The sequence below is a fragment of the Apteryx mantelli genome, chromosome 18 (genome assembly GCF_036417845.1).
Source record: "Apteryx mantelli isolate bAptMan1 chromosome 18, bAptMan1.hap1, whole genome shotgun sequence".
NCBI lineage: Eukaryota > Metazoa > Chordata > Aves > Apterygiformes > Apterygidae > Apteryx > Apteryx mantelli.
Window position 1 is genome coordinate 8539960 of NC_089995.1, and position 19666 is coordinate 8559625.

The 19666-nt window shown below is 45.3% G+C and overlaps 1 protein-coding gene across 3 annotated transcripts in view; it reads right to left on the reverse strand.

Moving 5' to 3' along the window:
- Positions 1 to 260: 260 nt before the first annotated feature.
- SLC13A3 (solute carrier family 13 member 3) overlaps positions 261 to 19666 on the reverse strand; it is a 29088-nt gene continuing 9682 nt past the window's right edge. For 2 of the 3 annotated variants that reach the window (XM_067307751.1, XM_013961822.2), the window contains exons 2-13: positions 18420 to 18685; positions 17871 to 18034; positions 12456 to 12522; positions 11529 to 11714; positions 10475 to 10600; positions 6596 to 6691; positions 4669 to 4773; positions 3515 to 3612; positions 2198 to 2310; positions 1673 to 1834; positions 1178 to 1315; positions 261 to 597 (exon numbers count right to left, since the gene is read on the reverse strand). In XM_067307751.1, coding sequence (XP_067163852.1) covers positions 412 to 597; positions 1178 to 1315; positions 1673 to 1834; positions 2198 to 2310; positions 3515 to 3612; positions 4669 to 4773; positions 6596 to 6691; positions 10475 to 10600; positions 11529 to 11714; positions 12456 to 12522; positions 17871 to 18034; positions 18420 to 18685 — 1707 coding nt within the window. In that variant the 3' untranslated portion in view covers positions 261 to 411. The remainder of the gene's footprint in view (positions 598 to 1177; positions 1316 to 1672; positions 1835 to 2197; positions 2311 to 3514; positions 3613 to 4668; positions 4774 to 6595; positions 6692 to 10474; positions 10601 to 11528; positions 11715 to 12455; positions 12523 to 17870; positions 18035 to 18419; positions 18686 to 19666) is intronic. The other variant, XM_067307752.1, reaches the window with a different exon arrangement.

Below are 19666 nucleotides of genomic sequence, written 5' to 3' on the forward strand. Positions count from 1 at the left end.
TCACGTTGGGTAGCACGTAAATAATCCAGCTGCCTCCACCCTGGGGACAGGGTTACTCTCCAAAACACAATAGGGTATCAGTAGCTAGAACAGCAAAACTCCCTCTCCCAGGGGGAGAGGCATCTCCTCAGAGATGCCATATGCTTGCAGGGTTGTCCAGTAAACAACCACCTATGAAGGATGGATGAAGTTCTCTGGGAATATCTGATTGGTACCTGTCAGGCAGAGGGGAAAGATCTTCAGAGAAAATAACAAATTGATATTGTGACATACACCAATATTTATAAAAATAAAATTAAACCAGAGGGTCCAGTAGGTGTGAGCAGCCATGTGGCCTTCTTCCTCTGCATACTCTGATGATTCCAGTGCCCAAGTCCTAAGTGAGTGAGTCCTCTCCTGGGGTGGCTTTGTTCATATTTTATTTAGTGCACTTAAAGTGACATTTTCTACAGCTGTCGTAAGCAATGTGGCATTTTCTGCATGGATGTTGGCCCATGCAGGGAAGGTCCCCAACTGGAAGATGCTTTTGGCCCATGTGTTCATAGCCAAGCTAAGAAGCAGAACTCCCATAAGATTCATGAGCAACCCGGTTCTTGCCTACAAAAGAAACACAAAGACAACACTTGAACTTAGGCTGGACACCCTCAGCATGTGAAGCATGAAGTCTATTTCAAAATAAGTGTTATAAAAATGGAAGGTTTGTCATTAATATTAGCAACATTTTAAGTGGACTTTCTTATACCACAAAGGTTGTTCTCCAGACATTTACCCAGCTTTGATTCATCAAAAATGTTACCATCTATTTAGCCTCAGGAATGTGATCGGGAACTGGGACCGAGTCTAAATTTACTCATAAGCTTACTTCAGTGAGAAGGGGGCCTTTTTCTGCACCAGAAGACCTATGAAAGTTGAGCTACTGATATTAGGGGAACAGGAACAGGGTCTGAGAAATGCAGAGTACAGCACTTGGAACCACAGCAGGTCCAAATTTCACAGGGTCAGACTTTAAGAAGGCTCTTTTCATATCCCTTTTCCTTTAAATGCTGCTCAAAACAGCATTAAACTTGTCTTTTTACTTTACTAGATGTTGAACTGGTAACACTTTTGAAAATTACTTTCTTAAAGACTCCACTCAAATTGATTGTCTTCAGCATTTTCTGTATCTAAAACAACTTACCATATCCTTGACCATCAAGTGTCCAGAAGAAAATGCAATTGAGTTAGGAGGAGTTGAGACTGGCAGCATGAATGCATAGGAGCATCCTATAGTTCCTGGTATCATTAAATAGAGGGGATTTACTTTCAGACGAATGGCCTTGAAAAACAGAATGGAACAGAAATCGTACGTCAGGGATTAGGAGTCAAAAGCAGATATATCAAAGAATGCCAACAGTTACTGCATTATGCAGAGCTGTATCCCACTCTCTGTGACACATAATCGTATATCTCACCAATAATGTTTGAAAGACCATTATCTGGCAGCGTCCACATTGTGCCACAGGCACTTGCTTTGCTTCTTTCCAAGGATTTCCAAGTGCCTAAAGCCCTGCTCTGAGGGCAGGAGACCCACAGGGTGCCTCTCCCAGCACAGACGCGACACAGACCTGCCCATTCACGGGGCACGGCGAGGAAGGGAGCAGAGGAGTGGCAGGGCTCATCGTTTTAATCTTACCAGTTCTGCTAAGACAGGCAGAAAGATTATAATAGTGGCTGTGTTGCTGGCAAACTCTGTGAATAAGGCGATGACAATAGTGATGAGGATGACGGCCACCGGTGGGGGTACGCCCTCCAGGGGGTGCAGGCGGCCTCCTATCCACACAGACAAACCCGACTCCTGCAGACGGGGAGAGAAAACAAGCCAGACTCGTCTCTGCGCACAAACTGATCCTTTCATAGAATTGCAAAGCACATACAACCAGAGATAACGTCGCTTACCCACCACTGCAACGCAACCACCTGTATGCAGGGTGCGAGTATTTAGCAGCAAGAAGTTTGGAAGGTGTTTCAAGGTTTGCTAGCCTCGTTAGTTATATACCACTCACTGTCATCGGTGGGAGTTAAAAAGCAGGTCTTTCAGGTGTGTCAATCTGCAGATGCAAATTTCCCAGAGCCAGACAAAAACCCCAAACGGCACCCTGTCAAAGCCAAGAGCGGTAGGGCAGAATGACCATCACGCGATGTCTGCAGCAGGCCTCACCTCGCAGCCTTTCGCCATGGCAAATCCCCCTCCGAGCAGCAAGATGATGTTCCAGGGAACAGTCTCTTGGGCCTTCCTCCAAGTCAGCAAGGGCTGCGTCTCAGTGTTCGGGGCTAGACCAAGAGGAAAACCCCCACATCAAACACACACACAAAGATGAGCACATAAGTCATCATCTGATAGACTGACATCATTAGCCTGACATCAGTGCTGAAGCTCACTAGCCACGAGTTGCTGATGATTACAATATGCACAAGAGTCTCTTAAGCTAGATGATTAAAAGATAGTTTAACTTAAGATCAGGAAAAAAAAAACTTAGAAAAAACCTGAAAAGCAAAGAAATTCTAGCAGTTTAGGTTTTCTTTGAGGCTTTCTTAAGGGACATTTAACATCAGGTTAATTTTCTCTCTGTAAAAAACATACATATTGTCCTCAACAGATGAGAGTTCATAGGAGGAGGAAATTTTATAACATTTGAATTACGAAGATGTTATTAATTTTCCACTTGCCATTCAACAACCCAGGAGCTTTACAGCAAAGAACTCACATCATCCCCATGGGCCATTACTTAATATGCGATGAAGTGAGCTCTGTTGTGTGGATGGATGCATTAATGAGACTGTAATTTTCTGTTGAACAAGGGCACCCATATTTTATCCAAAGCAGGCCTGATCAGACATCTTCCTGGAGTACAGACAACACAGCAAATGTGCAGGACCCAGAGCAGCCACAGCAGCCCTTACTTTGTTCCCACAGCCCCCAGAAGGAGCTGCACCATCCACGAAGGGCCGTGGCAAGCCAGCCCCCGTCGCCTCCAGCAGCAGCACCTCCACGTTAAGAATGTCAGAGACTAAAGTCTCCAGATAAAATTATGACAAGTGGCTCACAGATTAATATTTCTGTATCTCATTGCTACTCAAGAGGACAGGCCCAAGGCCTCAAAAGCTTCCTAGTGCCAGAACCCTGCTGCAGAGTCTGGCCTTCAGGAGTTAAAGTCAACACTGATTTCAGTTTTCCTTAACACACCACGGCATCACCTCTGACAGCTACACGAGTAACTGAGTCATTCCTGCAACATGCAGCAGGGCAGTGACTCCTAAGCCTCTTTGGGCACTTCAGGAAAAAATGACGCTGTATGTTGGATTGCACAGGCCACCCCGCAAGCCACGCACCGTGGCCTGGCCCTGCGCTGCTACGTGCTGGCGCAGGACCGAGGCTGCGTGTTCTCGGCATTTGCGCTGCGGGAGCACGGACATGGCCAGGGTGCCTGCCCAGATGCGCCTCCTGCTCACCTTTTAAGTGAAACCACCTACTTACCTTTTAAGTCAAACCACCACCTGAAGGAAGGCTTTTGCGAAGGGAAGAAGAACAGTATAATCACTATGGTGATTCCAGTAACGGCATCTGTGATGAACCTGTCCAAAAGCAGCAGAAAGACGTGTAAGAAGCACAAGTCTGTAGCATTACAAAGTTTATGAGAACAGGGATTTACCAAAGAAGATTATGAGTTTCCATTGGGTTTGAACAACATTTGTTGTTCACGACTCTTTTCTTTTTAATGCCCTATTGAGCTACACTTCTAAGATGGGCTGTGAACCCCCTACAAAAACTGCCGCAAAGCCCCACAAATGCAAAGAACAAGATCTAATCCCCAACACACAGGCTCTGGCTGTTCTGATCACCGGGCCGTGCTCTGTGTGTGCGGGTTTGCAAGCAGAACGCTGGTAATGGGGGCTGGAAAGATTTCCCCAGCTCCACATGGGGCAGCAGGAGACCTGGGCAGGAGCCCAGGCTGTCTTATTCATGAGCGCTTCGTAAAATGCTCAGCTTCTAAGGTAAAAGCTAGGCCCCATCCAGGAAAGAGGTTATGCATGTGTTTGATTTTACAGAGCTATTTAACTGATGAGGCAAAAATTTGTAACTATTTCGTTCCCTTAAGGAATCATTTATCAAGCTATGGCTTTATAAAAAGAAACTATGAAGGTCTTTTCTGTTTAGAAATAGCAGCACCCACCCTGAGCTTTAGCATTCCCCAACTATTGTATCCTTTTGCCTTCCTGAGGGATGGATGTCACAGCGGAGATAAACTTGCAAACAGATGGGATAGCACTAAGGCTCAGCTCCTGCAGTCTCTCTTCAGTCCAGACCTCCAGTGATATCAGTGGATTGCATAAAGAGTTCAGGATTTCATCGTAACTGCATTTTTAAAAGGCATTCCTAGCATTCAAACCCCAGGGATGGCCTCAAATAGACATACGCAAGCATCGGCAATGCCAGCTTCCAGCTGGGCTTCATGTACCTCCTCTGGGAGATATAAACAGTAAAGCCGCCTCTAGCACTTGAGGCTCAGTTTAATTTATTCCATGAAACCTGAGTAATAGTGTTAAGCAGCGCAATCAGAAACCCAGGAATCTCAAAGACTTGGAAATGCCATTGAAAAATGTGACAGTGGAATGAAAATAAAATCTTACCCTGGTGCAAACAAACTTGCCCAACCTGGAATGAATTTGGGGTCCCTGGAGAAAAGCATGATCGCAAACATGCAAAAGAAGAAGAAAATTGCCTGTTCTGCAAACCTAAAATGAAAAGAAATGCAGTTAAAATGCAGTTGTGCTAAGGGGGCAGATCCAAGATAGGACAAGTAAAGAGCTCAAACTGAAGCAGTTTGGGTGAGAAGTTAGGCAGCTTTTCTAACAATAATGACAGTGAAACACTAGAATAGATTGTAAATCTATTTGCAAATATTGGTATTTGCCAGCAAATCTCTCTTATTGGAAGACACTAAGGACAGGCAAGACGGGCATCAGGCATGCTCCGATCAGATGTCACCACTCGCACACGCAAAGTCAGCCCTCGGGATGTGGTAGAGGGGAAGGGCCAAGCAGCTTCTCACGGTCATTCCTGTTATCGCTGTCCTCTGGGGTGTTTCTAAGGCACATTTTGGGCTGATACTGACCAGCTAGGCATGATCTCACTTCAGTTCAAGCCAGCACAAAAGGACAGATGAGATTCAAATCATATATGACACACCAGGAACAATGTTCTCCAAGATCAAAACCTAAACAGTATCGCTCAGACACGTGACAAGTAACAGGGGGGCCTGCAAATGGCAATATCATATGCTAAGTATTAGTACCAACTCCACTGATGACTCTACTGGAGCCAGGATTTAACTAAGACGATGCCTCAAAACACAGTTTAAAATCTCTCAGAAGCACAAGGGCATTTAAACTACTGGGAGAAAGCCACTTACATTCATTTTAAAAGTTACAGAGTTGCTAATCAGATTGGTAGAGCAAGGCTTAATGGACTTTCTTGCTCCTAGACCTCAAAGTGGGACTTTGATTCTTACAGAGACATTTTGCAGGCTTCTCGATAATGTACTGAATGGAACAAATAAACCAATTTCTTTCATCTACAACACAGGCCCAAACAATCGTCTTTGAAGCAACGCTCCATTTCACACACAACAGCAGTAATTACAGTGTCAGTAGAGCCACACAACCATTGCTGAATCTCCACAGCATTTCTGTGGGTATGAGAATATTATTTTACAGATGGAGAAACACAGACCTCTTGAGATTAAGGCCTACAATTTCAACAATCTTCACTATCACTGATTGCCCAGAATATCAGTGGCTGGTTGAACATACCTAGGATTTGATTCTTGGAGCTACTCAACTTCTCCTGTCCCCTTTTTGGCATTTCTCATAAGTCTAATACTCTCAGGTTTCCTTCTGCTGGTTCCTTTCTCCCATGTGTGATCCTCATCACTGCAATTTGCACCACACTTTTTCCAGAAGACAAGACCTTCGAGAAACTACAATAAAAGTTTCTTGTTCTTCCTTTACCTGACTAATAAAGCTGAAGGAGCAATTCACAAAAAATATTGCATTCCATGAAATGTATCTAACTTCCTTCCATACATTTTCTCTGAGCAGCTTTTAAGATTTATTAAAGTATATCCATAATCCATAGGATTTACATCTATTATATGATTCATCAGTCTCCTCAGCAACTACTTCCTGCTTTGCAGAACAGTTATAAACAGGTATGCACAAATCTTCAAAATTCAGCCTGTGTTGGTTAGTTACATAAAGCACATGGTACTGTTTTGTTCCTGGAAATTGCAAACAGTTATTAAACAACACAGCATGAATTTAATATGAATTTTGCTCCTGATAAGCATTTGAGCATAAATGTGCTATTTGCAAATATTTGTGTTAGTGAAGATGAAGAGGTTGGATTGTGCAAAACCCAAACTTCAGCAGGTCATGAACATGGAAATGCATATTTCTTTTTTTTTCCAAAAAATATTCAGTGTCACTCAGCCCACCACTCTTCAGACAGGACATTTCCAACCCACTTGATTTCTGTTCTGTTTCAGTCATGACTCACTTGGTTGGACCCAATTTCTGATAGTCCTCCTTTATCACTTCTCTGGCTCGGGCTTCTGCATCCACCCTTATATTTGACTTTTTCGTTCTCCAGCTCCTGCCAATAAACACAGTTACATTTTTACATGTCTCTAGTGTAATTCACCCGAGAGTAAATGCCACACTCAGCGCCTGCTCTGGAAGCTTCAAAGAGGGGAAGTTTCTCCCAGAGGAAGTCTCTGAGCCTGACAGCACATCTCTCGCAGCAGTTTGTATTATCTTCAGAATACCCCCACCACGGAGAGCGGGAACAGCCTGGCAAAGCCTGGCCGTACCTCTAACAGGATGCAGTCGAGGGTAGGTATTTTCTTCCTCTCATGCCAAGACTCAGAGGTGCTTGTGAAACCCGTGGGCGCTTCCACTTGCACAGAAAGGCACCTGGGGCCACCCTGCTGCCACCGACAACGAGCAGGGCTTGCATTTTGAGGGCATGTCTTCTGATGTGTGATAGGAACACCACTCCAAATACCGGAAGAAAAGCCCTGGTGCTGCCTACAAAGCCTGGGGCTGAATCCTGCCCGGATGCTAGGTGAGCAGATCTGTGTACCCAGCAGTGCACGTCCGTAGAGAGCAGAGCAGATTCCTGATGGGGACACAGCGATGAAACTGCACTGACTTCCTGAGGGTATAGCAGGACCAACGATGAGTCTCTGGTGTATACAAAGGTAGTAAGGCCCTATTTTATATATCCTTTCTCCCCACATTCAGGCAAAGGAGACCCATGCTCTCCCCCAGAGGGTAGGACGTTTCCTCTCATTTACATGCTGAACAGCTTTCTTCAGCATGGGCTCTGATTGCCAAAAGAAAGTCCCGACATTGCCGGATTTCATCATCGCTACCAGATAACTACTTTGGCAGAATGATGAGGAAGCGGGTGACACGGAAAACGAATCTGTTCCTCCACTTCTCAAGTCACTTGCACTTTCCTGAGTGAGCTCCGAATGCTGCTGAGGACCAACAAAAATGTGAGGAATTCCTAACTGGCCGGGAATGTTAATGTGCTCCAGGCTAAGCCTCTTAGGCTGGCAGCGCTGACAGCACTCACCATTTGATCCTTTGTAGCAGGCACATACAAATGATATATTCACATCTCGCACTTCATATCCCATCCTATCCCATGCCACTGGGACAGATTTCTAACGCTGCCTGTGACCTTGATTAAACCTAAAAATGAGCCTTACGCCATCAGACGCAGGGCCCTGTGCTGCCTGAGCTTGCTTAATTCATTCATGGTTTTAAAGGGATAGTGTGGTGGGGAATGAATGGCTGATCATTCAAAAACTCCTGAACCTCAAATAGTTATACCTGGTCCTTTGAGTTTGGGTTGGTTGCTTTTTTTTTATTTTTTATTTTTATTTTTTACTAACTGCAGCTTCATCTTAGCTCAGTCAGCCTATAACTAAGCTTTTTTACATCTCTTGTGTTTAAGCAAAATGTGCCTGCTGTTGAGAGCTGGCTCCAACAGGGCCAGGGAAAGGACAGCTAAAATTTGATTCTCAAGGAATAACTTCTCTTCTTAGGAAACCTGCTTTTCTTTAGCTTGATTCTTAGGTACAGTCCTGCAGGCACCGAGGATTTGTCCGTATACAAAGCCTGGCCACGATCACTCGGTCGCTGGAACCAGAGCAGCCAAACGCATGCCTGCATAAATGCGGTCGTACTCGCGCAGCTTTGCATGTCTGTTCAGAAGCACTTCGCCACTTGGGAATACTGGTATCTCTCCTGGACACAGCTATCCCAATAAAGCTGTGCTTCGTGCTGATAGAGAAGAGCCAAACAAAACAAAAGGAATCACGTTCTCCTAGCAGAAAAGCAATTTTGCCTTTTGCCCAGGCTTGCAGCCAGCACATCTACCTCTTCCCTCACCTGATGGGCCTCAGGCTCTGCATCGTGCAAGCCACGGCCACCCGGCTGCAGAGCAGCCGAGACCCTGGTGGAGCAACCTCACGCCCGCCTGCAAAGCTCCACACAGCATTAGTTCATAGCAGGATAACTGCCACCGCATTAGGGCTTATGCAGGTACTTGTACCGTCTTGCTTAAAGAAATCCTCCATCAGCATGTCTGCGCTTCTCTTACAGGTCCAGCTGAAGGATGGTCCTCACTGCATTGCTGGTCTGGAGCTCCAAGTAACTTCAGTTAAGTAGACTCATAACTCACTGAAATTTTTGGGACCTTACCCCAAGCTTTAGTTTAAGCACTTACTTAAGTGTCTGGCTGAAAACAGCCCCACTGAGCAATTACACGCAAGCTTAGCTGTCTAGAAATTTACGGACCTGGTTTGGTTATTTTCTAGACTGCAGCTTTCCCATTGATTTGTTCCTGTCTCCGAGACAATGTAAATATTTAGACACCTCTCTTTTCCCCCCTCTACTTACATTTTAAACTCCAAATAACAATTAAAAATCTTTCTAAATTATAAATTGTGTATGGTCCCTGGAGGAAGCAGGACTGAGTTTGATACTATCACATGAGAGTATTTAGGGGAAAAAAACAGGCTCCAAAATGAATCGGCGTGGCAACCTGATAATTGTTTTAAATAGTGTACACTAGACGTTGGAGGAGACCTTGTAAGTGCCCTGCAAAGATTTACCAGTAAAACACGTTACTCTCAGTTACAGATTAACATGTTGTAAAACTAAGCCCTGTCATGAAGTAATCTGTTCCAAACCCAAGTTTCAGCCCTAGGAACAAATCCTGGCTCTTCCTTCTTCTAGGAGATTTTTGCTACTAATTCAGTGGAACCAAGATTTCATCCTCTTCTTTAAAGTTTGATCCTGCTTTCTCTTCTGTCAGTGATATTCTGCCACTGACTTCTATAGGCCCAGGTCAGGCAGTAAAATTGAACCTAAAAAATTGTGTTTAATTGAACGAATATGTAAAAAAAATCTGTGCATGTATTTCAGATTGATAAAATATCTGTAACTGTCAAATAGCTCCAAAACTCTCATTTGCATATCAGCAATTGTTTACTGCATGTATCTGAATGTTCAAAACTGTCTGTAATCCGAGATGAAAGAATGGATTTTTTTTTTTTTAAAAGGAAATATTCAGCCGTAACCTTTGTGTTTTCATGGGAGTCTATTTTTACAGCCAAGTAAGCACGCCAGATCTTTGGGGGCAGGCGCTGAGTTAGGTAGACTTGGAATTGCACAGCTGATTTTGGGGTTACGTGGCAATGACCATCCACAGGGAAGCGGTGCGATCTGGTTTCCCTGGGATATTCTAATCCATACCCACACATTATGGCACAACACCTTGGAAACAGTCGCATTTACAAGAGGGCTTTTGATTAAAGCTGCTTGGAAAAGAAGTGAAAATATCAGGGTTTGGGGGTTTGTTTAAGAAAACATTGCCTCTTCAATGTTTTCTGAGCAGTTTCATGGTAGTTTCATCCTTTAACTCCTTCCCACGTAGATTCACCCCCAGCGCCTTTGGAACAGGGTATGGAAAGCAGTTACTGTCAGGTCTGCGTTCATCACTTTCTCCTGTCCTTCAGCTCTCGCTGGTGAACAGGATCGACAGAAGTAACCAGACACTCATGGCTGGAGGATAAATGACTCAATTTTGACAGTTTTGCTCGAAAAACCTCTACAGATCTTAGAAATTTTTGTTGAACAAAGACAACACATATACCACTTCTTAAAATAGATAGTTATGAGTATCCCAAAGGTGGTTATGAAGCCCTCCTCCCTCCTCTCCTCCCCTGCCCCCCCCGCCCCGAGACCACAGGGCAATTCTAGGCAATTTCAGTAGATTTAGTACAAGAGTCCAGATAAATATGTGATTTACAATGCTGGTATAACCAAACTAACATATATGAATAGCTGAATATAAACATACCTGAGGTTAATTCCTCCATACAAGATGGAGATCCATAGCCATCCCATGAGAAGAAAAATCAGCATTAGAGGAAATGCAAACATAAACCAAGAACCAAAGTTCACCACATCACATTCTGGAAAATAACTAAGCAAATGGGAAAAAAAAGAGTTAATGCAAGAAGGGAAAACAACCCTTGAATTTAAGGGTAAACAAACATCTGAAACTAGCAGCAAAACATCCCACAAACTTGCCAGTTGTGCTTTTAATAAATATTCCTCTGTGTGGAACAGCAGTTCTCCGGGCACTATGGGATTTGGGCAATGTTGTGTTGGGACAACCTCGCCAGGCAACTCTGCTGCACAGAACTGACATCACCCAACCAGACAAGGAGCCAGGAAGGGAAGTTTTGAAAAACTGGGTTCTCCATATTCTGATATTCTTGTACAATATTCTTGAACACCCAGGATCTTATTGTGGTTTATCTAAGTCCTGGTACAACACCAGCTGGGGAGCCTGAGCATGAACTTCACAGGGATGTTCCCCATGCCTAGAAGATCCTTAGCATGCTATTTGTAGAGGCCAAAGTTAAGAAGTAGCTGCATTCACTTACTATGGCAAGAATCTATGCTCCTACGCACATAGGAAGCATCTTTTATGACTAAAAGAACAGGTCACAATTAGTGGGTTCCCTGTTTTTCTTTTCTACCAAACTGTGGCAGATACAGCTGCTCACAAAACACTACATGGCCTGTTTCACCAAAACAGTTACAAGATTAATTTTAAACTGGCAGTTAAATCCCATTAAGTTCAATGGGATTAAGAGCATCAATAAAGTGAAGCACATATGTACTGGTCTGGCTGGAAGCCTGACTGTTTATTCCAGCTAAGGTAGCTGGAATCACTCTCTGCTTTTCTCTGCTCACAAGTGTCCCAAAACGCTGTGAGGCGGCATGGATTTTCCAAACCAGCTCTCAGCCCATAAGTGAGTTTCCTACAGGGACGGAGAATATGCCTCAGCTCTGCAGAATTTACTCGCAGACGAGCAGGGTTTTCCAGGAACAGCCTCCCATACCTCTTCAGCTGTCCTAGGAGGATGAGATTTGGTGCCGTTCCCGTCAGGGTCGCTGTACCGCCGATGCTGGCTGCATATGGGATTGAGATGAGGAAACCTTTCCAGATATTTGTTTTGTATTCTTCCTCCTTCTTTAAGTCTGAGAGCGCATCACTGGCAAGCTCCTTCTCCTCCGTCAGATCTTTGCTTTAAAACATTCCAAAAGAGAATCCGGTGAAAGCCCTGGTTTAAATACAGTGCAACCAATTTAGAGCCTTGACAGAGGGAAAATTCCCAGTTCTTAGTAATCCAAGCTAATAATGTCCTCAAGGACACCTAAGTGGCTCGTTTTGGCAGGAGGGGTCTGTCAGGCTTCCGCACTGCTCAGTGAGTTGCCACTTGGCACCGGGCAGGATTGCAGAGGCCACCCGCAGCGCCTGCCCGTGGGAGCCGAGGGTGCACGCGCCTCGCCCCAGACTCCCAGCAACTCATAAAACAGCAAAAAGGCAACAGTGTTTCTGCTAGAAGGAAAAAAAAAATTTTGATAGCACCAAGTGGCAAGAAACATCTGCTCCTGAGAAGATACTTCTTCCCCATCATTTGTTAGCAAAGGTGGACCATCAACAGTGCGTGAAGCCTGGTGGTTTCTACATCACCTGCTTCACATATTTGATGTTCCTGAGAAAAATCAAGGCACAATTTTCCAGCAGAAGACACCTCTGGCTACCATTTCAAAGCAACTCAAAAACTTCTGCAATGGTTTGGACATGCAGAAGGTTGCTGGACAGACACAGGGGGGTTTCTCTGGTCAGCCTGTTAGCGGCTGGGAAGTTCGGCATAATCGAAACATTTCAGTATTGAACATCACATTCCTAAAGCTGTGTCTAGCTCAGGGGATAATTCTCTATCTCTCTCAGCTCTCTAATACAAACTTTATAGTTAACTTACTCCTCAGTACTTGCCAGAAACTGCATCTCAGTTGGTACAGTGTAAAGTTTATTCTGCTGTAAAGATGCTGAAAAAGAAAGATTAGGACTTTAAAACAGTTCAAAGCATCTAGAAAACTCTCCTTGAGCCAAACAGAGGAGGAAACTGCATTTACAGAGCGGAGACTGTGCAAACGAAGGGTGAACTAACACCATGGGGATGGGCCTCAGGAGCGCCCAGCTGGGATGGACAAGCCCACCTCCTCCAGCCGCTGCTCCAGGCCCCCAGTTTGATGGCTCAAATACTCTCACTGCAGCACACACCACTTCTGCGAGACCCTGATGGACTTGGTATTTTTATTAGTTCTGCCTCTGGTCAGAGTCTGGGATATTCTAATTTGAACAGCAGTTCCAGGTTGTCATTTACACAATTGTATATTTATTTCGTTGGTTAGCCATAGCCAATTTTTAGAAACAAAAATTGCTGAGCCTGACAACTTCGTAATGCGTGTTCCTCATGGTATGGCAAGAGTGCTGTCTGGACCCAAGCTGCCCACTCCCAGCAGATGAGCATTTTAACCCCCTGCAGACACTTCATGCAAAACCACCACAAAGCTGTAATTCCTTCTTTAAAGGCAACAGTGGGACGCACTTGGGGATTAGGCTTCATACATGGTCCTCTGAAATCCACCCAGAGAGCAAGGACTATCTTAAACCATCATCCCTCTTCAAACAACGCACCCTGCAGGCTAAGAGCTTCCTCCCAGGCCCAGTGCCAGGACCCACGTCTGAGGCCACCCAAGGGACTTCGCAGCATACCCAGCTCTCAGGGACCCTCCTGTGCAGGTTACACCATCTCTGCCTCTCCATCTCCCTTGCTGCCGACCTTGGGAAGGGTGAGCAGGATTCGAGAGCACTTAGGAAAAGGGCGTCTTTTGAACAGAACAGGACAACTGATGTTCTCTTTTGCAAAATATGGGGAGGTGCACCCAACTCTGTCCCACACACAGGATTCAGAAATCGAAAGACAGATGAGAAACGCAATGCAATCTCTCCTTTTCGCTAAATCTCGCAATTAAGGCTTGTGACTTTTCACAGTTCTGACTCACGGCTTAACCTCCTGAGGTCTGAAATACAGGTGTGCTATTAAATCCTACTTTCCATATTCTTCCTCAGGCTCAGAGCATTTCTGAATTTCACCCCCTTCAGTCCAGGTGCCCCTTCACTGTCACTGCTGGCTCTGCTATCTTTGCTTTGGGTCTTTGCACTTTATCTCAGCCCAGATGCCTGGGTCCCTCCACTTTCCCTGCTCTGCAGATCATTGCATGAAGAGCCCACTTCTTGCCATCATCACCCCAGCAAGCCCCAAATTTCCTTGCACTCTTCCTCAGGCAGAAACACACTCTTCTTCTACCTGTTTACCCTCTGAGGCAGCAAGCGGGCTGCACAAAAAGGAGCCGGTGGTCAAAGTCTCTGAACTCCCTCACTTGTGCACTGAAGACAACTGGCTCATTCCTGCTCAGTGAACCAAGGAGTTTTGCAATGTCATGTTTTACACATTGCTAATTTACTGAATTGAAGTTAATGGGCTGGGACACACACGTGTTGAGCTTTCACCCCAACGCTGCTATGATGCCGGGATGTAATTAGCAGGAAGAACATTAACCCATGGCTGAGTGTCGATCCCCCAACAGATTTCGCCCAAGGCCTGTTATCATTTAACTCCCACTCAAGCCTAGTGCTGGCTCTGCAAAGATACATATTTCATTCCACTTAGAATTTTTCAATTTTTTCCTGCTGCTAAGCCTGAACTCCCATCTCCTCTTGCTAGGACCTTGCTGGCATCTGTGAGTTATCTGTCCAAGAAGGTCTGCAAAAGGCAATAATGAAAAGGAAAGTCAGAGATGCTGTAGAGCAATCTTCTCCTATTAAACTTCTAAAAGGGGGGCTGAAAATTGTTAGGGGTTCAAAAGTCAAAAGAGGATGAAAACCACTGAGTGAGGACCGGGCCATAAGGACCTTTCATTGAGCAGTATGAGAAGGATTCAGTGGCCATCCTGCAGTTCTGGAGGTCCTGCTTGGAGTGGGATGAACAACAGATTTTCCAGTTAAGTGCTACAAGCAAAGAAAACCTGAATGAGGGGGAAGAAAATAGCCAAAGATAAATTTAAGCAGAATTTTTTTTAATCTTGGAAAATAAATAACTTTGAATTGACCCAAAACAAGATTTGTTTCATTGTAGAGTTACCTAATCTGTTTTTTTTTAAACTATTTTCTCTTTAATTTTTATCTATCTTAAAACAAAATTTAAAAGATTAGTTTCGAACAAAACAACCAAAAGATTTGTTTGGAAAAGTTCAAAAAGAAGCATTTTTTCATCTCCAAATCAAACAGCTCACCAAGAGAATGTCACAATAGAGCCTTTCAATGTGTTAAAAATTATTTCCCCTTACTTTTTGATTCAGCGGGAAACATTCCTCAAATGCCACATGAATTAGTGAATGGTTTTGGTTCCTCTGAAGAGCCACTTCATTTTTTTTATGACTTTGAGAGCACCAGCTGGCTGTACCCATGAGCCCAGCTCCACCAATGTCTCTCTCTAGCTCTACATCTTGGCAGAGGCTGAATGACGGCCACGTTATCTGCTACCTCTGAGCAAGAAATTAAGCATTTCACTGTAAATTAACCTTTAAAGCTGCGTAACATCCCACCTCCCATTTCACCCAAGTACCTTCGAGGCAGAAGGGCTCGTCCTAAAAAGCTTTGGCTTTAATGACATTTCTATAGCTTCTACAAGGTTTAAGAGGCCTGAAGAGCAATGTCACCATGCGCCGAGGGGTGCTGGTGTCGGTGCTGGGGTCATACCCCATCAGCACAGGCAGAAGTAGGCAGCAGGGGGCAAAAATACACATTTCTCAGCCATTCCCCTTAGAGACATCATTCACAGGTCCGTGACACACCAAGACGCCCTCAAGCCCTGAACGCAGTTTATCTTCCCACACCTGGCTGGTTACAAGACATAGGCTATTTGCTATGGCCAAGGCAGAGTCATCCCTCCTGTCTGATTTTGCAGAAGATTTTCTCCAAGCAGGAGAAAAATCAGAACAAGCGGAACCAGCTGGAGTTTCGATTGCCACAACTCATCTCACTGAATTTTTGTAGCAGTAGCCAACAGTGTCAAAATGAACCCAAAACCGTTCCAAATCCTTAGCTATCAACAGCTCAAGCAAGCAAACATTTACCGACCTGCAAAATGCTACTCACATGGGGAAGCATGGGTATAAGTGATTCCAACCTCACGGTTATCTCATCAGCATAAAAATGTGATCCATTTATCAGAGACATAATTTAAATTCTTGTACAGTATGTGCAAGCGAAGCTGACTGCTACATACTCACAGAGCTGATTTTATGTACTTGTTGAGGTTTCTTCTGAAAATTAAATGCCTTTGAATGCTACATATTCTTTAATGCATTTTTAATCTATTTCTTTTGCCTAGTCAACTTTACTTTTTAGCCTTCGGACCACTACTACAGTGCTATTAAAGCGTACCCAAACAGATCGGCAAATTGATGTTATCATATTTCATTAAAGTTTGCTTTCATACACAGTCTGCTGTCAGGAGCCCGGTTTCATCAGGTCTGGGAAAGAGTTCAGCTGCAACGTGCCATCTGAGAAGTGCCACTGGTCCCGACTGCAAATGACACCTGCCAGATAGGAAACCTCTACAGAAAGCTCATTTTCACTTCTCCTCTAGGTGTAAAATCAGACTCTTAGTTCTTGACTGACTTCAGGTTTAGGGCTTCCTTCAAGGAACTCAGTTTTTCCTCATCTATTCAGAAAGGTTACAGAAAAGGATGAGTCTATCCTGGAATACTAAACTTCAAGTAAAAAGGCTACAGGAAATTCTGCATTTCGATGTTCTATATTTTACAGATGACTTCCTCCTTCACTTGTATTTACTACATTTACAAGTCTCTGCCTCAAAAGAAAAATACATCATCATGTAATCACAGGAAATTTTCCAAGTGACACTTTACTCATTCCTCTGCTTGCACCCCTCTCCCTCCACCTTTTCTGCCTTCTCACACCACTGTGAGCATTATGAGCCAAGGACATTAACTTCACGCTTGCCAATGTCTATGACAAAGGGGGTCTTGATTTACATGCTCCCAAAATCTGCTGTATTTATAGTAACAACTAGACATCAAATCATTTCAGAAGACAGGGATCAAGGAGGTTAAAGAGCAGACTCACAAAATGCGGTGCTTCTCCAGAATAGGAAATTATAGCAAGAAGGTCAGCGGGATTGATTTTAATAGATGTGCATGGTCAACAATTCATACACCAAATGTGATAAAGCAACCTGGAATGCAAGTGTCTCATGATTGCTACACATTAATGATGAATGATCAAGTATATCTTTATTAGAATATGCAAATGTTTGAGTCTTCTTCTGGGGACTCATTTTTCTGCCTTAGAAATCAGCAGTAACCAAAAAGCCATTGCCTTTAAATTGCAGAAACAGAAGTAGTGCTAATTAGTGCAAGCAAGAGAAGCTGTGACTATTGCTCCAACTATCAGTAAGAGCTGCGAAGGGAACTTCATTTCTGCTTTGCTGTTTTTCATTACTGTCTTGTGCCAGAAGCACAAACTGCTCTTAGATACTTGTGAAAACAGGGACAGAGAAAGACCTTCTCCGACTGCAGTCTCCCTGCCTGAGCCTGTCCACGACCCACTCAGCAACGGCACCGAGCACTAACTTAAAACTGGACCAGAGGAGACACCAAAGCATTTTGCAAAGGGGTATTTAGCCTGCCAGCCCTCCCTTTCCTCCTCCTCTGCCCCAGCTCAGGCTCCAATCTCACAGATGAGGAAAGGGAGAGGGGCAGAGGAGACACGGTCTGGCCACGACCGCGCCGCAGCCCCGGCCACCCCCAGCCCTTGCTGCCCCCAGCCCACACAAGCCCCAGCCGTCCCCGCAGCAGCACAGAGCCACACCGCCACCACCGGAGGGATTTTGATCTACAGGAGCTGCCAGCTGCAGCTACGGCTGCGGCGGGCACCTGTGTGAATCTCATCATCCCCGTGCCCCAAGGGGTGCGCAGACCTGGACTTGAGTTTGTGCCGGCGGCAGGTTTACCGAGCAGGTTAGCTGGGTATCACCAGTTCTTTCTTGTTTTTTCCAGGCACATTTGCAACTCATAAGCATTGACTCCTGCATGACATGAGGAAGGGGCAGGATAAAAGGGAGTTATATGCCAATAACCTGCCACTGCTGTAATGAAGTACATATTGCTAAAACGGTACTAGCACACAGATCAAGTTGCAGCTAAGAAACCTGGTACTTGTGCCAGTGGCAGCAATGAAATGGGGCAAATTTGCTGGCAGCAGCGAAGACCTCAGCTTGCTTCTACTATTGCCCTGTCTCAGTTACCTTGGTTTTCTTCATTTTCCCTGTTCAGATCTTTAGATGTGTCTTTCTCCCCAAAGAGGCTTTTCAAAATTGCATTTGCAATTGGAAGCATCATAGCAGTGGAGGCAGTATTACTTAACCACATGGACAGGAAAGACGTTGTCAACATCATTCCTAAAATTAGTCTGGAAGACAGAAAGAAGAAAAAGCTGAATTTCTTGAGTTTGACAGGTATTCTAACATAGTCTAGCTACAGGAAGAAGAGCTCCTGTGCAGGGATCACCTAAAATTAATAAGAAAAAACACTTCCACGACTATCCTGTAACAGGTGGGAGCATAAATAACCAGAACAACTATCAATAAGGTGCTGAACAAAACAGTTCTCCCTGGGCTCTGCTAGCTTCTGAGCAAAGGCAACAGCCTGCCTGAACAAACTCAGTAAGCACATGAAGCTCCCTGGCGCACGGGCGACGCTCGCGTTGCTGCCCGCAGCACACGTGTGCAGCGCGGCTTCCCAACCACTGGCAGCTTGCATCCCCCCGTAAGCGCCCCGGTTGCTCCGTCGTTCACCTGGCGGGCTGGACTCCCACTAACATGAGGACGCGGAGAGCAATCCTGCGGTGCAAGTTCCACTCCTCGATGGCAGATGCCATGATGAGGCCGCTGAGAAAGAGGAAGTTGGTGTCTAAGAAATACTGTGGGCAAACTTTGTTAGATGGAAGGATCCCCAGGAAGGGAAAGAGGACGATGGGCAGCAGGGCTGTCACAGCCAGCGGCAGCGCCTCCGTGCACCAGTATAAGGCCATCAGTAGGATCACATAGAGACATCTTCCTTCCTGCAGGAGAAACAGAGAGGATAAAGTAACACATGTTGGGTTACAGAGAAGTCTTTTCACTTGGAAACACCTATCACAGACAAGCAACATGCACCAATTACTCCTTCAAGGATACAGTATTTCCCCCAAACCATTCCCATCAAGGGCAACATCGTACCCCATAGGTTATGCATGGGGTTCAGGGCTTCCTTGGTTGCCTGAACCTGTGATACATTGCAGGTTGGCAACGCGCTGAGGCATCAGCCAGGGAAGCTGTGGAGAGCAGGAACTGCTCCTGCTCCTCTGCATTGAGTTAGGGTGCTAATCCTCAGCACGCACTGCTGCTGGAAACAAGCGCTGCTAATATCCGTAGGTGTCCGCATCATCTGACAGCTGCTACTCTTAATATGTTTGTGCTTTCTCTGCAGCTTCCGCAGACCATGCTCTGCATGGCTATGAGAAAACACCTTAGAGAGGTCCAAGGGACATATCGGGTCTCCATATTTGCAAAAGGAGGCATAGAGAAAGGTTTCTTTTATTGGATCAGTGTCTCCAGAGAGATCTGCGTGAAACAATTCCAAGGCAACCCATCCCAGGCCCTACGGAAATCAGTAAATCAAGAGTTATGGTGCTGTGCCACTTCCTATTTGCCGTAAGCTTGCCCATATTCAGTGCCACCGAGCCCTCGTCCAAGGCTGGCGGCAAGCCAGGCTCCCTCTCTGCGCCTGCAGTGAGGCTTCATTCATCCGCCCAGGAGGCACAAACTAGACCAAAGTCATTTGTCATGACAGCCCTAGCCGAAATAATGAGCTGGGGAAAGAAGTTGGGACAACTGCCCAAAGCGCAGGGAGGAGAGCACCCCGGAGCAGCGCCGGGAGGCAGGGGACTGCCCGGAGCACACCGGAGAGTGACGGACCCGTCTGTCACCGCCGGGCTGAAGAGGGTTATTGTCAGTGCCTGCGAGGCAGCGTGCCCGCAGGGCTATAAATAACAGCTCAGAGG